The following is a 12,909-nucleotide window of genomic DNA, read 5'->3' on the forward strand; positions in this document are numbered from 1 at the left end:
CGGGCAGGGCCTACGAGGGTAAGGGAAACAGTGGAGGCGGGCCTAGGGGAGGGAGGGCAGGCCTCTGCCTTTGCAGAATTGCGGTGGGGTGGGAGGCCGAGTCTGGAGCCAGAGGGGCAGGGTTTGTTTGGGGTGAGATCACGGATGGCGACACTGGGCGAGGAGTATGTGATCGTCCGCTGGGCCAACGTGAAGGGGCGTACAGCATGCCTGCTGTGGAAAGCAGTTTGGGCTCGGAATGCCTGGAATCTGCAGGCCAGCAACTTGGGGCCAAGGGGAGACCGGAGGAGGGCGAGACTCCAGGCCACTGAAAGTCGTAGAGGGGCGTGGCTTCTTGTTTTTTTTTTAAAAAAGGGTGTGCGTGAGTGAGGCTTGCAGCACAAACCAATGAAAAGCGAGGGAGGGCGGAGCCTGTGCAAGAGGCGGCCAGTAGAGACAGAGCTCTTAGAGGAGGGGCCTGTGTCCCGGTGAGCGGCTAGGGCTCCGCGCATGCGCGGAGGGGCGCCCTGGATCCAAGCGGCCAAGAGCAAGGACACAGGTACTTGGCCCAACCCTTTCAAGTCGTGCGCCTGATCACGTGACACGCAGGGCGCCGAATTCCTCTGGAACCAGCGCCATTTCCTATGGGTGAAGGTTAAAGTTCCACGGGGGTAGGAGGAGCATCCTGATACGACCTGACCTTGACTCACGGCCTGGATTCGGGAGTCAGATTGGAGTCCAGGCGCTCGGTGGAGGGGAGGGGTCCGGCTTCAGGAGAGGGTCATGCACGCAGACTTGGAGGTGTAGTCATGGGGTGGGCTCACCACTAGGGCGAAGATTCGTGTCCTTGATGTCAAAGAGAGGCGGGGCTTCCCGCCGACCCATTGAGAAGCAGGTAAGGGGGAAATAACGAGGCGCTGTCGCCGCGTTGACTTGTGGTGGCCTAATTTAGCTGGTCGTGGTAATGTAAGGGGCGGGGGGTTGGGCTAGCGTTGCAAGGGGCGTGGCCTGGTTAGGAGCCGGGAGGTGTAAGGGGCGTGATCGCTTAGGTGCGCGAGACAAGGGGCGTGGCCGGGATCTGGGCCGGGAGAGAGGGTGTGCCTTCTGAGTAATTTAATTGTCGCCTCCAAGTCCTAGCACTGCCCTCTCTTCCTTAGGTGTCAGCTCATGGAGACCGCGGCGACTGCCGCCCCAGCTTGGGGCTTCTCCTCTTTCCTGCTCCTGGCCTTCGGGACGCTAGTGGCCGCCTTGCTGGGCGCCGCTCACCGCCTGGGGCTTTTCTATCAGTTGATGCACAAGGTTCGGGGGCATACAGGGGTGGCGGGCCGGGGGCAGTCAAAGGAGTGGACTTTCGTTAGCACCGTTTCCAGCTAACCCATTTCACAGGCGGGGAGAGTGAGGTTCCGATTAATGCAGAGCGACTGACTGGTCGGGAAATTCTAGGATCGGTTGCTACTGTGCAACTGCTTCCGGGACCCTGGACTTTGCCTCTAGGAAGGGACCACAGGGAAACTACAGCTGCCCGGCACTCCACACCCCACCTACCCCCTTCCTTAAAGGTTCTCAGTCCTTTTCACAGAGCGGTGCTCCCTAATACGGTGGAGTCAGAGTGCTGAGGGCAGGCCCCAGAGGATGTGGCTGGCTGTGACAGTTTTGTGAGGGTAGCTGTCTGTTCTGCTCAGCGCTTTAGAGCGATTTTCCCAAGTACCCATCAGTTTGTTTTCATTTTCCACAAGCAGAAACCGAGGCTCAGAGAGAGTGTGTGATGACTTGCCTAAGGTGACCTGTTTAGGGAAGAAGTGACCCCACAGACCTGGCTCTGAACTACTTGGCTCCTCGCAGAAATTCACCCTTTCCCAGACCCTTCCCGTCTTTTTTTTTTTTTAAGTCTTTACTGAATTTGTTACAGTGTTGCTTCTGTTTTATGTTTTGGATTTTTGGCTACCAGGAATGTGGGATCTTGGCTCTCTGCCCAGGGATCGAACCCACACCCTCTGCATTGGAAGGCAAAGTCTTAACCACCAGCCCACCAGGGAAGTCTCCCTCCTAACCTGGAGCAGTGCCACTAGCCTTGTGGACCTGTAAAGATTTAAGACAAAGGCCGGGCTTCCCAGGTGGTGCAGTGGTAAGGAAACTGCTTGCCAATGCGGGAGACGTGGATTTGACCCTTGGGTTGGGAAGATCCCCTGGAGAAGGAAATGGCCACCCACTCCAGTATTCTTGCCTGGGAGGTCCCGTGGACAGAGGAGCCTGGCAGGCTGCAGTCTGTGGGGCTGCAAAAGAGTCGGACATGACTGAGTGACTGAACAACCACAACAGTGACAAAGGCCTCTTGTGTACGGGGCTGTGTGGAAGCTGGGGCTGGGAAGCCCCAGCATTGTCTTTGCCTCAGGCTGCTCCTGTGCTAGGCAACTTGGTTGTTGGCAGCCTGTGAATGGGGCCTGGGAGATGAGTTAGCAGTCTCCTGTTGTGGGGACCTGATACTGGAGGGCAGGCCGTTCTGGAGTCCCAGCTGGTGGCTTCTGGCCAAGCTCCCTTGGGCTCTGTGGATCCACCTTTTCTAATCTCTCTTCCTGTTTGCGCCACAGGTGCCTTGAGAGCACTGATTCTATGGGACTTTGAGTCTTGCTCAGGAGTCTTGGTCTTTGTAGCTGTAAAAGGATATATTGTCGGGAGGCTCTGATAAGATGCCTGGTGTGGCTCAGTGGTAAAGAATCTGCCTGCCAATGCGGGAGACGTGGGTTCAATCCCTGGGTTGGGAAGATCCCCTGGAGAAGGAAGGTAACCCATTCCAGTGTTTACTGCCTGGGAAATTCCATGGAGAGAGGAACCTGGTGGGCTACAATCCATGCGGGTCGCAAAAGAGTCAGACACGACCTAGCGACTAAACAAGAGCAAAGCAACACCAAGCTTCCCCTGCCTTCCCACCTTGCCCCTCCCCTCCTTCCTGGGGGAGGGGTGTAATTCCTCTGCCCACCTGTCCTGGTGTCTGCACCTTGATCCTTGACAGTCTCACTCCTCCCCTCTCCCGGCCCAGGTGGACACGGCAAGCATCCGGCATGGTGGGGAGAATGTGGCAGCCGTGCTGAAGGCCCACGGTGTGCGCTTCCTTTTCACGCTGGTCGGCGGGCACATTTCGCCACTGCTGGTGGCCTGTGAGAAGTTGGGCATCCGTGTGGTGGACACCCGCCACGAAGTCACAGCTGTCTTTGCCGCTGATGCTGTAGCCCGCCTGACCGGTGAGGGCACAATGGGGAGGGCTGGGGGCTGGTGAGACTGGGATGTCTGAGGGGCAGGGATTTTATTTTGGGGGGAGAGGAACATGGCTGGGAGGGTGGACCCAGCTGAGACAGGGTTTGTGTTCCAGGGACGGTGGGTGTGGCAGCAGTGACAGCAGGCCCCGGCCTCACCAACACAGTGACTGCGGTGAAGAATGCCCAGATAGCTCAGTCCCCAGTCCTGCTCCTGGGTGGGGCTGCCAGCACCCTGCTGCAGGTGCCCTGTCCTGGTGGGGGTGGGGGGCAGGTGGCAGGGACCCCAGGGGCCTGGAAGTGCTCATGTGTTGACTTCCTGGATTTTTTTCTGTCTCTGCTAGAATCGGGGTGCACTCCAGGCAATTGATCAGATGTCCCTGTTCCGGCCGCTCTGCAAATTTTGTGCTTCTGTGCGTAGAGTGCGGGATATCATCCCCACCCTGAGGGCCGCGATGGCCGCTGCACAGTCGGGCACCCCCGGTAGGTCGTGGGGCGGGGGCTGGGCAGAGGTCCCGCCCTGGGACCTGGGAGGCACAGCAGACTGAGTGTTCCCCTTGTCTCCATGCAGGCCCGGCGTTTGTGGAACTGCCTGTGGACGCGCTGTACCCCTACTTCATGGTTCAGAAGGAGATGGTGCCAGCTAAGCCGCCCAAGGGCCTCATGAGCCGAGCGGTCCACTGGTAAGTAGCCCGGCTCCTACCACTCTCCCTCCCATATTCCCTGGCTTCTCTCACAGATCCCTGCCAGCACCCATCCTTTCTTGGACTCATTCACTGATTTGCACGTTAGTTTGAGAGGAGCCAGCCACGGCGAGAGTTTCCTAGGTAGAGGAGACAGCATATGCAAAGGTCCTGAGGCAGCAGTGAAGTCTGTGGGCTGGGAAAGCAAAGTGGCCCGTGTGGTGGCAGCAGCTGAGCAAGGGGGAGAAGGGTAGAGAGGCTGAGCTGAGGGCAGTCAGCAGGAGCGCCTGGGCAGACCTGGGGCTTTGTTTTTTTAAATAAATGGCTGTGATTTTTTAAATAAAAGGTCTTGAACATGTTACGGTGTTGCTTCTGCTTTGTGTATTTTTGGTCTCGAGCCATGTGGGATCTGAACCCCCAGACCAGGGGTTGAACCTGTACCCCTGCATTGAAAGGCCAAGTCCTAACCACTGGACTGCCAGGAAAGTCCCTTGGGCTTTGTTTTTAATGAGAGAGCCATTGAGAAGCATTTCAGGACCTTAAGCACTGGCATGGGATACCCTGGTTTGGTTTGTATTTTTATTATTAACTTGGCTGTGCTGGGTCTTCATTGCTACGCCGGCTTTTCTCCAGTTGTGGTGAGTCAGGGCTCCTCTCTCTAGTTGCGGTTTGTGGGCGTCTCATTGCAGCGGCTTCCCTTGTTTCGGAGCACAGGCTCTAGGGCGTGTGGGCCTCGGGAGTTGCAGCTCCCGGGCTGTAGAGCACAAGCTCAGTGGTTGTGGCACCTGAGTTCAGTTGTCCTAAAGCACGTGGGGTCTTCCCCGGGCAGGGATTGAGGCCGTGTCTTCTGCATTGGCAGGTGGATCCTTTACCACTGAGCCATCACGGAAGCCCTGGTTTGGGTTTTTATCAACGATCCCTGTGGCTCTTGCCAGAGAGTGGACTTTGGCGTCAGGTGGAAGCTGGGAAGCCAGGGAGGAGGTGTGGCAGTCCCTGGGATGAGAGTTGATGGTGGCCTGCATTCTAGGTGGTAGGTGTGGAATGCAGAGATGTGGATGGATCTCATATGAGTGTCTGGACCTGCAGCAGGATAGGATAAGGGGACGGCGGGTCCCTGTAGGCCCACGGCATGGGCACAGTTCACTCTGGGGCCTCCTATGGGACTTTTGAGTGGTGAGTAGCCTGGGTGTTGGAGAGAGCAGGCCTGGTGTGGAATAAGCTTGAAGGTTTTCCTGGAAGAGTTGCAAGTTTCACGGAGGAACGTCTTTCCATTGAGAGGCCAAAAAAGTTGTAAGTAGGGGCATAGACTGAGCAGAGGTATGTGAGAGGGATCATTTCTGGTCACCACTGAGGTGGACCTGGCTGAAACAGGACACAGAAAGGAGAATCAATTCTCCTCTTCCCGCTCTGTCCTTTCCATTTGCCTGTCCTTGCCCTTCTGACTTCTACTCCCCCTCCAAATATTTAGTGAGTGCCACTATGTGCTAGGTGCCAGGATGGGCATGAATAGGACAGACAGGTCCCTGCTCCCTGGGCATATGAGGAGCACCTGGAAGGCCAGCTCATGGTGGAGCAGGTTAACTCACATGTCTCTTATAATAACCCTTAGAGTTAAAACTCAGGTATTATTCAGCCTATTTCACAGATTATGTAACTGAGACCCAAGGCAGCTCAATGACTTGCATGCAGTTGTCCAGTTTGTTAATGGTGCACTAGGGTTCAGCCTGAAGGAACCTTCAATGCTTAATCCACACAGCTATGTTCCATCTGTAACATAGCTGGAGTGAAATGAATGTCCAGAGAGATGGGTTCAAATCCCAGAACTGCCACTAGCTAGCTGTGAACAAATGATTAAACTTCTCTTTTTTTTCTTCCAGTTTTATTGAGATCTAATTGACATAAACAGCACAGTGTAGGTTTAAGGCGTACAGCATAATGATTTGACTTGTGTATATTGTGGTTAAACCTTGCTTGATGTCAGCTTCCTCATCTGTAAGGTGGACAAACATTGCTTTTTGTCTCTAAGATTTTGTGAAAAATAAAGTGAGATTATTTTGATAGTGCAAAGCATATGCTGAAGTAGAAAAGAATTAATCATTATTACCTTAAATAAGAATAGGGCTGAGTCCCTAAAAAAGAATGAAATAATGCCATTTGCAGCAACATGGATGGATCTAGAGATTGTTGTGCTGAGTGAAGTGAGATAGAGATGGAGAAATATCATGTGACATCCCTTATATGGGGAATCTAAAAAGAAATGATACAAATGAACTTGTTTATGAAATAGAAAGGGACTCACAGGCTTAGAGAACGAACTTAATGGTTGCCACTGGGGAAGGATGGGGGGAAGGGATAGTTAGGGAGTTTGGGATAGATATGTACACACTGGACTTCGCAGGTGGTGCTAGTGGTAAAGAACCTGCCTGCCAGAGCAGGAGATGTAAGAGACTTGGGTTAGATCCCGGGTCGGGAAGATCCCCTGGAGGAGGGCATGGCAACCCACTCCAGTATTCTTGTCTGGAGAATAACATGGACAGAGGAGCCTGGCGGGCTACAGTCCATGGGTTTGCAAAGGAACTGGACACACATGGCTTAGTGCCTAGACAACAGTACAGTGTTTTGCAACGTGCTTTATATCCTGAGTGGATATATCACTGGACCTTGGGAGAGATGGTCCCTTTTACATCTTACAGAGGAGTAAGCTCAGAAAAGTTAAATCACTCAACCAGAGTCACACAGGAAGCAGCAGAGCCAGAACCCAAGCCCACATCTGTCGGACCCAGCGGGTCTGGCCCCTGATTCTGGTGCTCCAGCCTGTGGCCCTTGTTTCTCAAGGTCTGTGTCAGGTTGGCGTGGTCACCAGAAGCTTCCAAGGGGAAACAGGCCACTGGGCACTTGGCCGCTGGGGTCTGTGTCCCCGGACCATTGTTCATCCACCTCTGTTCCTGCCCTGCCTTTCCAGTCCCTTTCTGGGCCCTTCTTCTTCAGCTTCTGAAACCCTGGTAATTACTCCTGGTAATGGCCTCTTCCTCTTCTCTTCGCAGGTACTTAGCGAATTCCCTGGCCAACCTCTTTGCAGGAGCTTGGGAGCCTCAGCCTGAGGGGCCTCTGCCCCTGGACATTCCCCAGGCCTCCCCCCAGCAGGTGACTTAACCTCTGTTCCCTGGCCAGGGACCCCCCTCCGCCCCCAACCATCCAACCACCACCACATGCTGAGTGGCTTCTCTCTGAATCAGTATCGGGGCTGTCATCTTGGGGGGCCTCTTGGTGACCCGAGGTCGGCTCTTTGAGCCCCCACCTCTTGCCCCAGGTTCAGCGATGTGTGGAGATCTTGAGTCGGGCCAAAAGGCCCCTCATGCTAATTGGGAGCCAGGCCCTGCTGCCTCCGACATCTGCAGATAAGCTTCGGTGAGAAGCCTCCGGCCTGCCCTTATTGTCACACGCCTGGTCCCTTGGTGCCCTGGGAGGAGGGGCAGGCCCTGGGCCACACTCACTTCTGTTCTGCTTGGATCCCCAGGGTTGCCGTGGAGACCCTGGGCATCCCTTGCTTCCTGGCGGGGATGGCACGGGGACTGCTGGGCCGCAACCACCCCCTCCACTTCCGGCAGAACCGCAGGGCCGCCCTGAAGAAGGCAGACGTGGTCGTCCTGGCAGGTGGGCCTGGTCCTCCTACCCTCCCTCCCCTTCCCCTCCCTCTAGGTACCTCCCTGCCCGTGTGACCTTGCCCCCCTAGCTGGGTACTGGCTGGCACCTAGTCTCATAATCACCACCCTCCTACCTCTCACCCCTAATTTCTCACCAGGTGGCAGTCGTGTCTGGGACCCAGCTTTGCACAGAAGGGCATGCACAGAGAGTGGGCACCTGTGGGGCTGTGTATACAGCACTTGCACATATATGCATTATATAGCATTGACACAGCCCGTACACATATCTTCCATAAAGTGCTCTGAATCCTGCTAGGCACATAATAGTTTTATCAGCTATTGTGTAGTAACTACCCTAAACACAGTGGCTTACAACACGCTTATTATTTCTCAAGACCCACCTATGAGTTAGTTGGCAGTTTTTTTTCTCATTTTGGCAGGGCTCGTCCCTGAGTCTGCAGTCAGGAAGGCTGTGGTTGGGCTGGCTTGTGTACTTGGGGCCTGACTGGCTGCAGGACTGGGCTAGCATGGCCTCGGTTGGGGTAACTGAGTCCTCTCTCTCCCCCTACCTCCTCCTCCATGTTTCTCATCAGCCAGCCAGGTAGCCTGGCCTTGTTCACTTGGTGGTGATAAGAAACATGCAGGGCTGGGCGAACAAGGTTATATCAGAGAGAAGGGTGGAAGCCGCAAGGCTGCTGGAGGTCTGGCTTCAGGAACACACGCCATGACTTCTCTCACCTTCTTACAGGCCAGAGCACCGTAGGTCTGGGGGCCAGTCTAGGTCCCGGGAGTGGGGACCTGCAGAGTCTTACTGCAGGGGGCACTGGCACCGGGAGAGGTGAAGGATGGGGCCCTTCTTGCACTCAGGGAGCCACAGTGGGTCGAGTAAGGTGGTGGGCACCCCCCAGGAAGCTGGCCCTCGGTCTGCTGAGACCCGCCCCCCTTTCCCCAGGAACAGTGTGTGACTTCCGCCTGTCCTATGGGCGTGTCCTCAGCCGCAGCAGCAAAATCATTGTTGTCAACCGTGACCGGAAGGAGATGCTGATCAACTCAGACATTTTCTGGAAGCCCCAAGAGGCTGTGCAGGGTGAGCCCCTCCTTTTGTACATGTTGCTTTTCTTCTGGCCTCTGCTGACAGCTGGCTTGAGCTGGGTGCTGGTGATCAAGGCCTGGATCCTGCCCCAGGGGGCACCCAGTTGGCTGGAGATGCATATTTGGCCCTTCGACTGGTAGGTGCTTCTGGATCAACTAAGGGTAGGGTTTTTTTTAGAAATTTTTATTGTGCATAAAATGGTCATTCCCCTTCGTAGGTCAGTTGTTACCACCTCTAAAATTGTTTACTGTAAACCAGAGCTTCCCAGATGGCGCTAGTGATAAAGAATCCTCTTGCCAATGCAGGAGATGGCAAGAGATGCGGGTTCGATCCCTAGGTTGGGCAGATACCCTGGAGAAAGAAATGGCACCCCACTCCAGTATTTGTGCCTGGGAGATCCCAGGCACAGAGGAGCCTCTCGGGCTACAGTCCATGAGGTCACAAAGACTCAGACCCAACTGAGCACACAGGCACACACGCATGTGCACACACAGCACGTGTACTGGGGGGAAGGCCCAGGAATGTGCATGTGATAATGTGTCCTGACTGTTCTCTCCCATGTTGCCCACTGCCTTTAGGGCCTGGCGCTGGGAGCAGTGTCTTTACACGCAGCCCTGAGCACTGCCCAGGCAAATTGAGGGGCTGCTGCTGGTTTCTTGCTCCAGGCCCTGGCCGCCGCCACCACCATGCTGGCTTCAGGGCTGGGCACGGATGAAGACTGTCTTGCTGGAGCCTGGGTAGCCACTGTCATGGGCCTGCCCCTTTTGGCATTCGATTTCCACTGGGTGAATGGGGACTGCTCCTCTGCCAACCTGCTTCTGGGCGGAGGCATGATGCTGGCAGTGGCTGGTGACCACCTTGGTGCTGAGGGCCGCTCTGTGGCTGGTCAGGCAGTGGTGCTGGTGGTCGCGGTGACCATCCTCATTGTGGCCGTTTTCACAACCAACTCTTATGGAATGTGGGGGGGTGTGATGCTGGGTGCTGCAGGTCTTCTGAGCCGGCTGGAAGAGGACAGACTGCTGCTGCCGAAGGAGGACATCTGTCGCTGGGCCCTGGCTGGGGGCAGCTGGGCCTACCACCGGGCCCTGCACACACACACAGCGCCTACAGTGGGAGTGATGGCTGGAGACCGCAGGGCGAAGCTTCTGCCCAGCTACCACCTTCCCGCTAGTGACAGACGCTCCTCCCTAAAGCCAGCTTTCTGCAGATTGACTGTGTCCCTCTCTGGCTCAGTGTGAGGACTTGCCCAAAACCAAAATGAGGGGGACCGGGTCCCAGGCACGTTCTCAGGCTTGATTTTGGGCAGGCCATGGTTGTGGATCCAGAGAGAGGCCTGGTCTCCAATAAACCTGAGGGATTTAGCAGGGAAGAAAAAAGAGAGAGAGGCCTGGGGTCTCTTAGTTTTTCTGTCGTGGCTCCTCTACCCCTGTTCAGTCCTCTTCCACAGCCTTTCCACGTCCTGCTTTGCCCATCGTTCCAAGGACGTTGACTCTACCCTGCAGTGTACGTGAGAGGGAACTTGTGTCAGGCAAAGAAATGGCACCATGTGTATTCACATTTGGGAAGACCCACTGGAGCAGCTGATGGGCAGCAAGTTGGAGAGGACCACGTAGAGGCAAGGGGGCTGTTAAGGCCAGGACAGCAACCATGAGGCCTGGAGTCGGGATGGGCAGGGAGGAGAAACTCGGCTTCGCTGAGCCCCTGTGTGATCATTTCTGAGATGGAGCTGATGAAAGGTACATCGTCATTGGTTAATCTGGTCGCTCTCCAATACTCTGTGTGCCTGGGTTGTCGAGGTGTGCTTGGACGATAGAGGTGTTTTTAGAGACATGTTTCAGGGGCAGAATTGACAGGTCTGTGTGACCCAGGGTGTGAAGGGGGAGGCAGGAGACAGAGGCAGATGTGAGTTTCTAACTCACTTTGTAATTTTTTAATTTTTGGCTGCACTGGGTCTTCATTGCTGCATGGCCTTTCTCTAGTTGTGGCCAGTAGGGGCCACTCTTTAGTTTCAGCGTGCAGGCTCCTCATTGCGGTGGCTTCTCTTGATGTGGAGTACAGGCTCTAGGGGTCCACTCCTGGGCTCTAGGGCACAGGCTCAATAGTTGTGGTGCCTGAGCTTGGTTGCTCGGTGGCATGTGAGATCTTCCTGGACCAGGGATTGAACCTGTGTCTCCTGCACTGGTAGACGGATTCTTTACCACTGAGGCCCCAGGGAAGCCCTGCTGACTCACTTTGGCCTTGCTCTTCCTCTCACCCCTGTTGCCCTAACCTTGGTTCTGGCAGGCTCTGGGGTGTTTTACCCATTTTGCCTTAGGCCATCTCTGCCCCCACCTCCCCCGCTGCCTGCTTCCTTGCTTCAGGTGCCTGTTGGCTTCCTGCTGCCTTTGGGCCTCATGCTCAAAGGTAGGAGGTGGCCTTCTCCCCACAGCTGTGCCCCTTTCCTTCCCCAGGAGATGTGGGCTCCTTCGTGGTGAAGCTGGTGGAGGGCCTCCGGGGTCAGATGTGGGCCTCAGACTGGGCAGAGGAGCTTCGGCAAGCCGACCAACAGAAGGAGCAGACCTTCCGGTGGGGGCTGGGCAGAGTGGGCTTGGTGGGTCATGGGTTCCTGGTGGGCCAGGCTGCTGGCTCTGCTGACCTGCCTTGCTCCGTCACAGGGAGAAGGCACTGATGCCCGTAGCCCAGCATCTTAACCCGGTGCGGGTCCTGCAGCTGGTGGAGGACACTCTGCCTGACAACTCCATCCTGGTGGTCGATGGCGGGGACTTTGTGGGCACAGCTGCCTACCTGGTGAAGCCTCGTGGGCCCTTGTGTTGGCTTGATCCTGGTAAGGGCAGACCTACACCTGGGGCAGCTTGCACTCCTCTGAGCCTCTTTACACCTGCTCTTGGTTCTCCTAGGGGCCTTCGGGACTCTGGGGGTTGGTGCTGGATTTGCACTTGGGGCCAAACTCTGTCGGCCGGATGCTGAGGTGAGTCAGAGTGTGCTGGGTGCAGGAGGCTTGCTGCTTTCTGGGCTGTAAGCCAGCCCAACTATCCTTGGTACCCACCTCAGGTCTGGTGCCTGTTTGGGGATGGAGCGTTTGGCTATAGCCTCATCGAATTTGACACCTTCGTCAGACACAAGGTGACTGGGCGGGCTGACCCAAGGGAAGCTCAGAGCCTGGGGTTCTGGGAACTATCCTCAGGGGTGGGCTGGGGAGGGAGCTCCTTATCTGGCAGAGGTCCTGTCCTTGCCTTTCACCTGCTGCTGGCCAAGCCTTGGGACTGAAGGCCTTGGCCTGGCCTCCTCCTCTCCCTCCCTGCAGATCCCAGTGATGGCCTTGATAGGAAATGATGCTGGCTGGACCCAGATTTCCAGGGAGCAGGTGCCCTCTTTGGGCAGCAATGTGGCCTGTGGCCTGGCTTACACTGGTGAGAGGGGCCTGGATGGGCAGGGAGGGGGAACGCCATTTCAGGGTCAGCTGAATGTGTTTTCTCCTGGGCTGCCTGCACGGGGGGCCGGGCTTCTGCCACCATTTTGACTTGCCCTTCCGTTTTAGATTATCACAAGGCAGCCCAGGGACTGGGGGCCCAGGGCTTGCTGCTCTCACGTGAGAATGAGGATCAGGTGGTCAAGGTGCTGCGTGACGCCCAGCAGCAGTGCCAAGATGGCCACCCGGTTGTGGTCAACATCCTCATCGGGAGGACGGACTTCCGGGATGGCTCCATCGCCATGTAGGGCCTCATGGGTCAGTGCTTTTGGCTGTCTTCCCACCCCTGGACTGTGCCTAGCTGGCTTGGAGTTTTATCCTTGCCTGCCCTGGGCCTAAGCCATGAGGCCCAGTGACGCTGCAATCTTCCCTGAGGACAGGGAGGGGCTGGACAGTCAGAGCTAAGAGGGGTTCTGACAGCCCTGGGGAGTCCTTGGGCCTGTTTGTGAACTCAACTGTGTCCTTTCTCCCCTCCTCACTTGTTCAGTAGCTAAGTCATGTCCATCTCTTCGCGACTCCATGGACTGCAGCATGCCAGGCTCCTCCAACCCTCCACTATCTCCCAGAGTTTGCTCAAATTCATGTCCATTAAGTCGGTGATGCTATCTAACCATCTCATCCTCTGCTGCCTCCTTCTCCTTTTGCCTTTGGTCTTTCCCAGCATCAGGGTCTTTTCCAATGAATTGGCTCTTTTGCATCAGGTGGCCAAAGTATTGCGGCTTCCTGTCTCACACAATGAATAAACCATGTCTGGTCCATGGGGGCCCAAGTACTCATCCCAGATCCTGTG

The 12,909-nt window shown here is 55.9% G+C and overlaps 1 protein-coding gene across 2 annotated transcripts; it reads left to right on the forward strand.

Moving 5' to 3' along the window:
* Nucleotides 1-479: 479 nt before the first annotated feature.
* On the forward strand, nt 480-12,892 carry ILVBL (ilvB acetolactate synthase like). Of its 2 annotated transcripts, none has more exons than XM_052643790.1 (16): nt 480-538; nt 1,137-1,278; nt 3,017-3,218; nt 3,347-3,474; nt 3,575-3,713; nt 3,802-3,913; nt 6,958-7,057; nt 7,224-7,321; nt 7,431-7,567; nt 8,510-8,644; nt 11,101-11,215; nt 11,305-11,474; nt 11,548-11,618; nt 11,702-11,773; nt 11,955-12,060; nt 12,189-12,892. In XM_052643790.1, exons 2-16 carry the CDS (start codon nt 1,147-1,149, stop codon nt 12,365-12,367), a joined length of 1,896 nt encoding a protein of 631 aa, XP_052499750.1. In that variant the 5' UTR covers nt 480-538; nt 1,137-1,146; the 3' UTR covers nt 12,368-12,892. The 2 variants fall into 2 exon arrangements, with proteins under 2 accessions (XP_052499750.1, XP_052499749.1); XM_052643789.1 differs by lacking the exon at nt 480-538 and adding an exon at nt 592-874.
* Nucleotides 12,893-12,909: the final 17 nt, after the last annotated feature.

The sequence above is a fragment of the Budorcas taxicolor genome, chromosome 7, assembly GCF_023091745.1.
Source record: "Budorcas taxicolor isolate Tak-1 chromosome 7, Takin1.1, whole genome shotgun sequence".
In the NCBI taxonomy this organism is placed as follows: Eukaryota; Metazoa; Chordata; class Mammalia; order Artiodactyla; family Bovidae; genus Budorcas; species Budorcas taxicolor.

What these genes read in the sequence shown, in the direction of transcription:
- ILVBL (XM_052643790.1), top strand. Translation starts at nt 1,147, where the DNA reads ATGGAGACCGCGGCGACTGCCGCCCCAGCTTGGGGCTTCTCCTCTTTC. An exon ending in ACATCTGCAGATAAGCTTCG is followed by an intron (nt 7,322 to 7,430) that starts GTGAGAAGCCTC and finishes TTGGATCCCCAG; the next exon opens with GGTTGCCGTGGAGACCCTGG. An exon ending in TCTGTCGGCCGGATGCTGAG is followed by an intron (nt 11,619 to 11,701) that starts GTGAGTCAGAGT and finishes TACCCACCTCAG; the next exon opens with GTCTGGTGCCTGTTTGGGGA.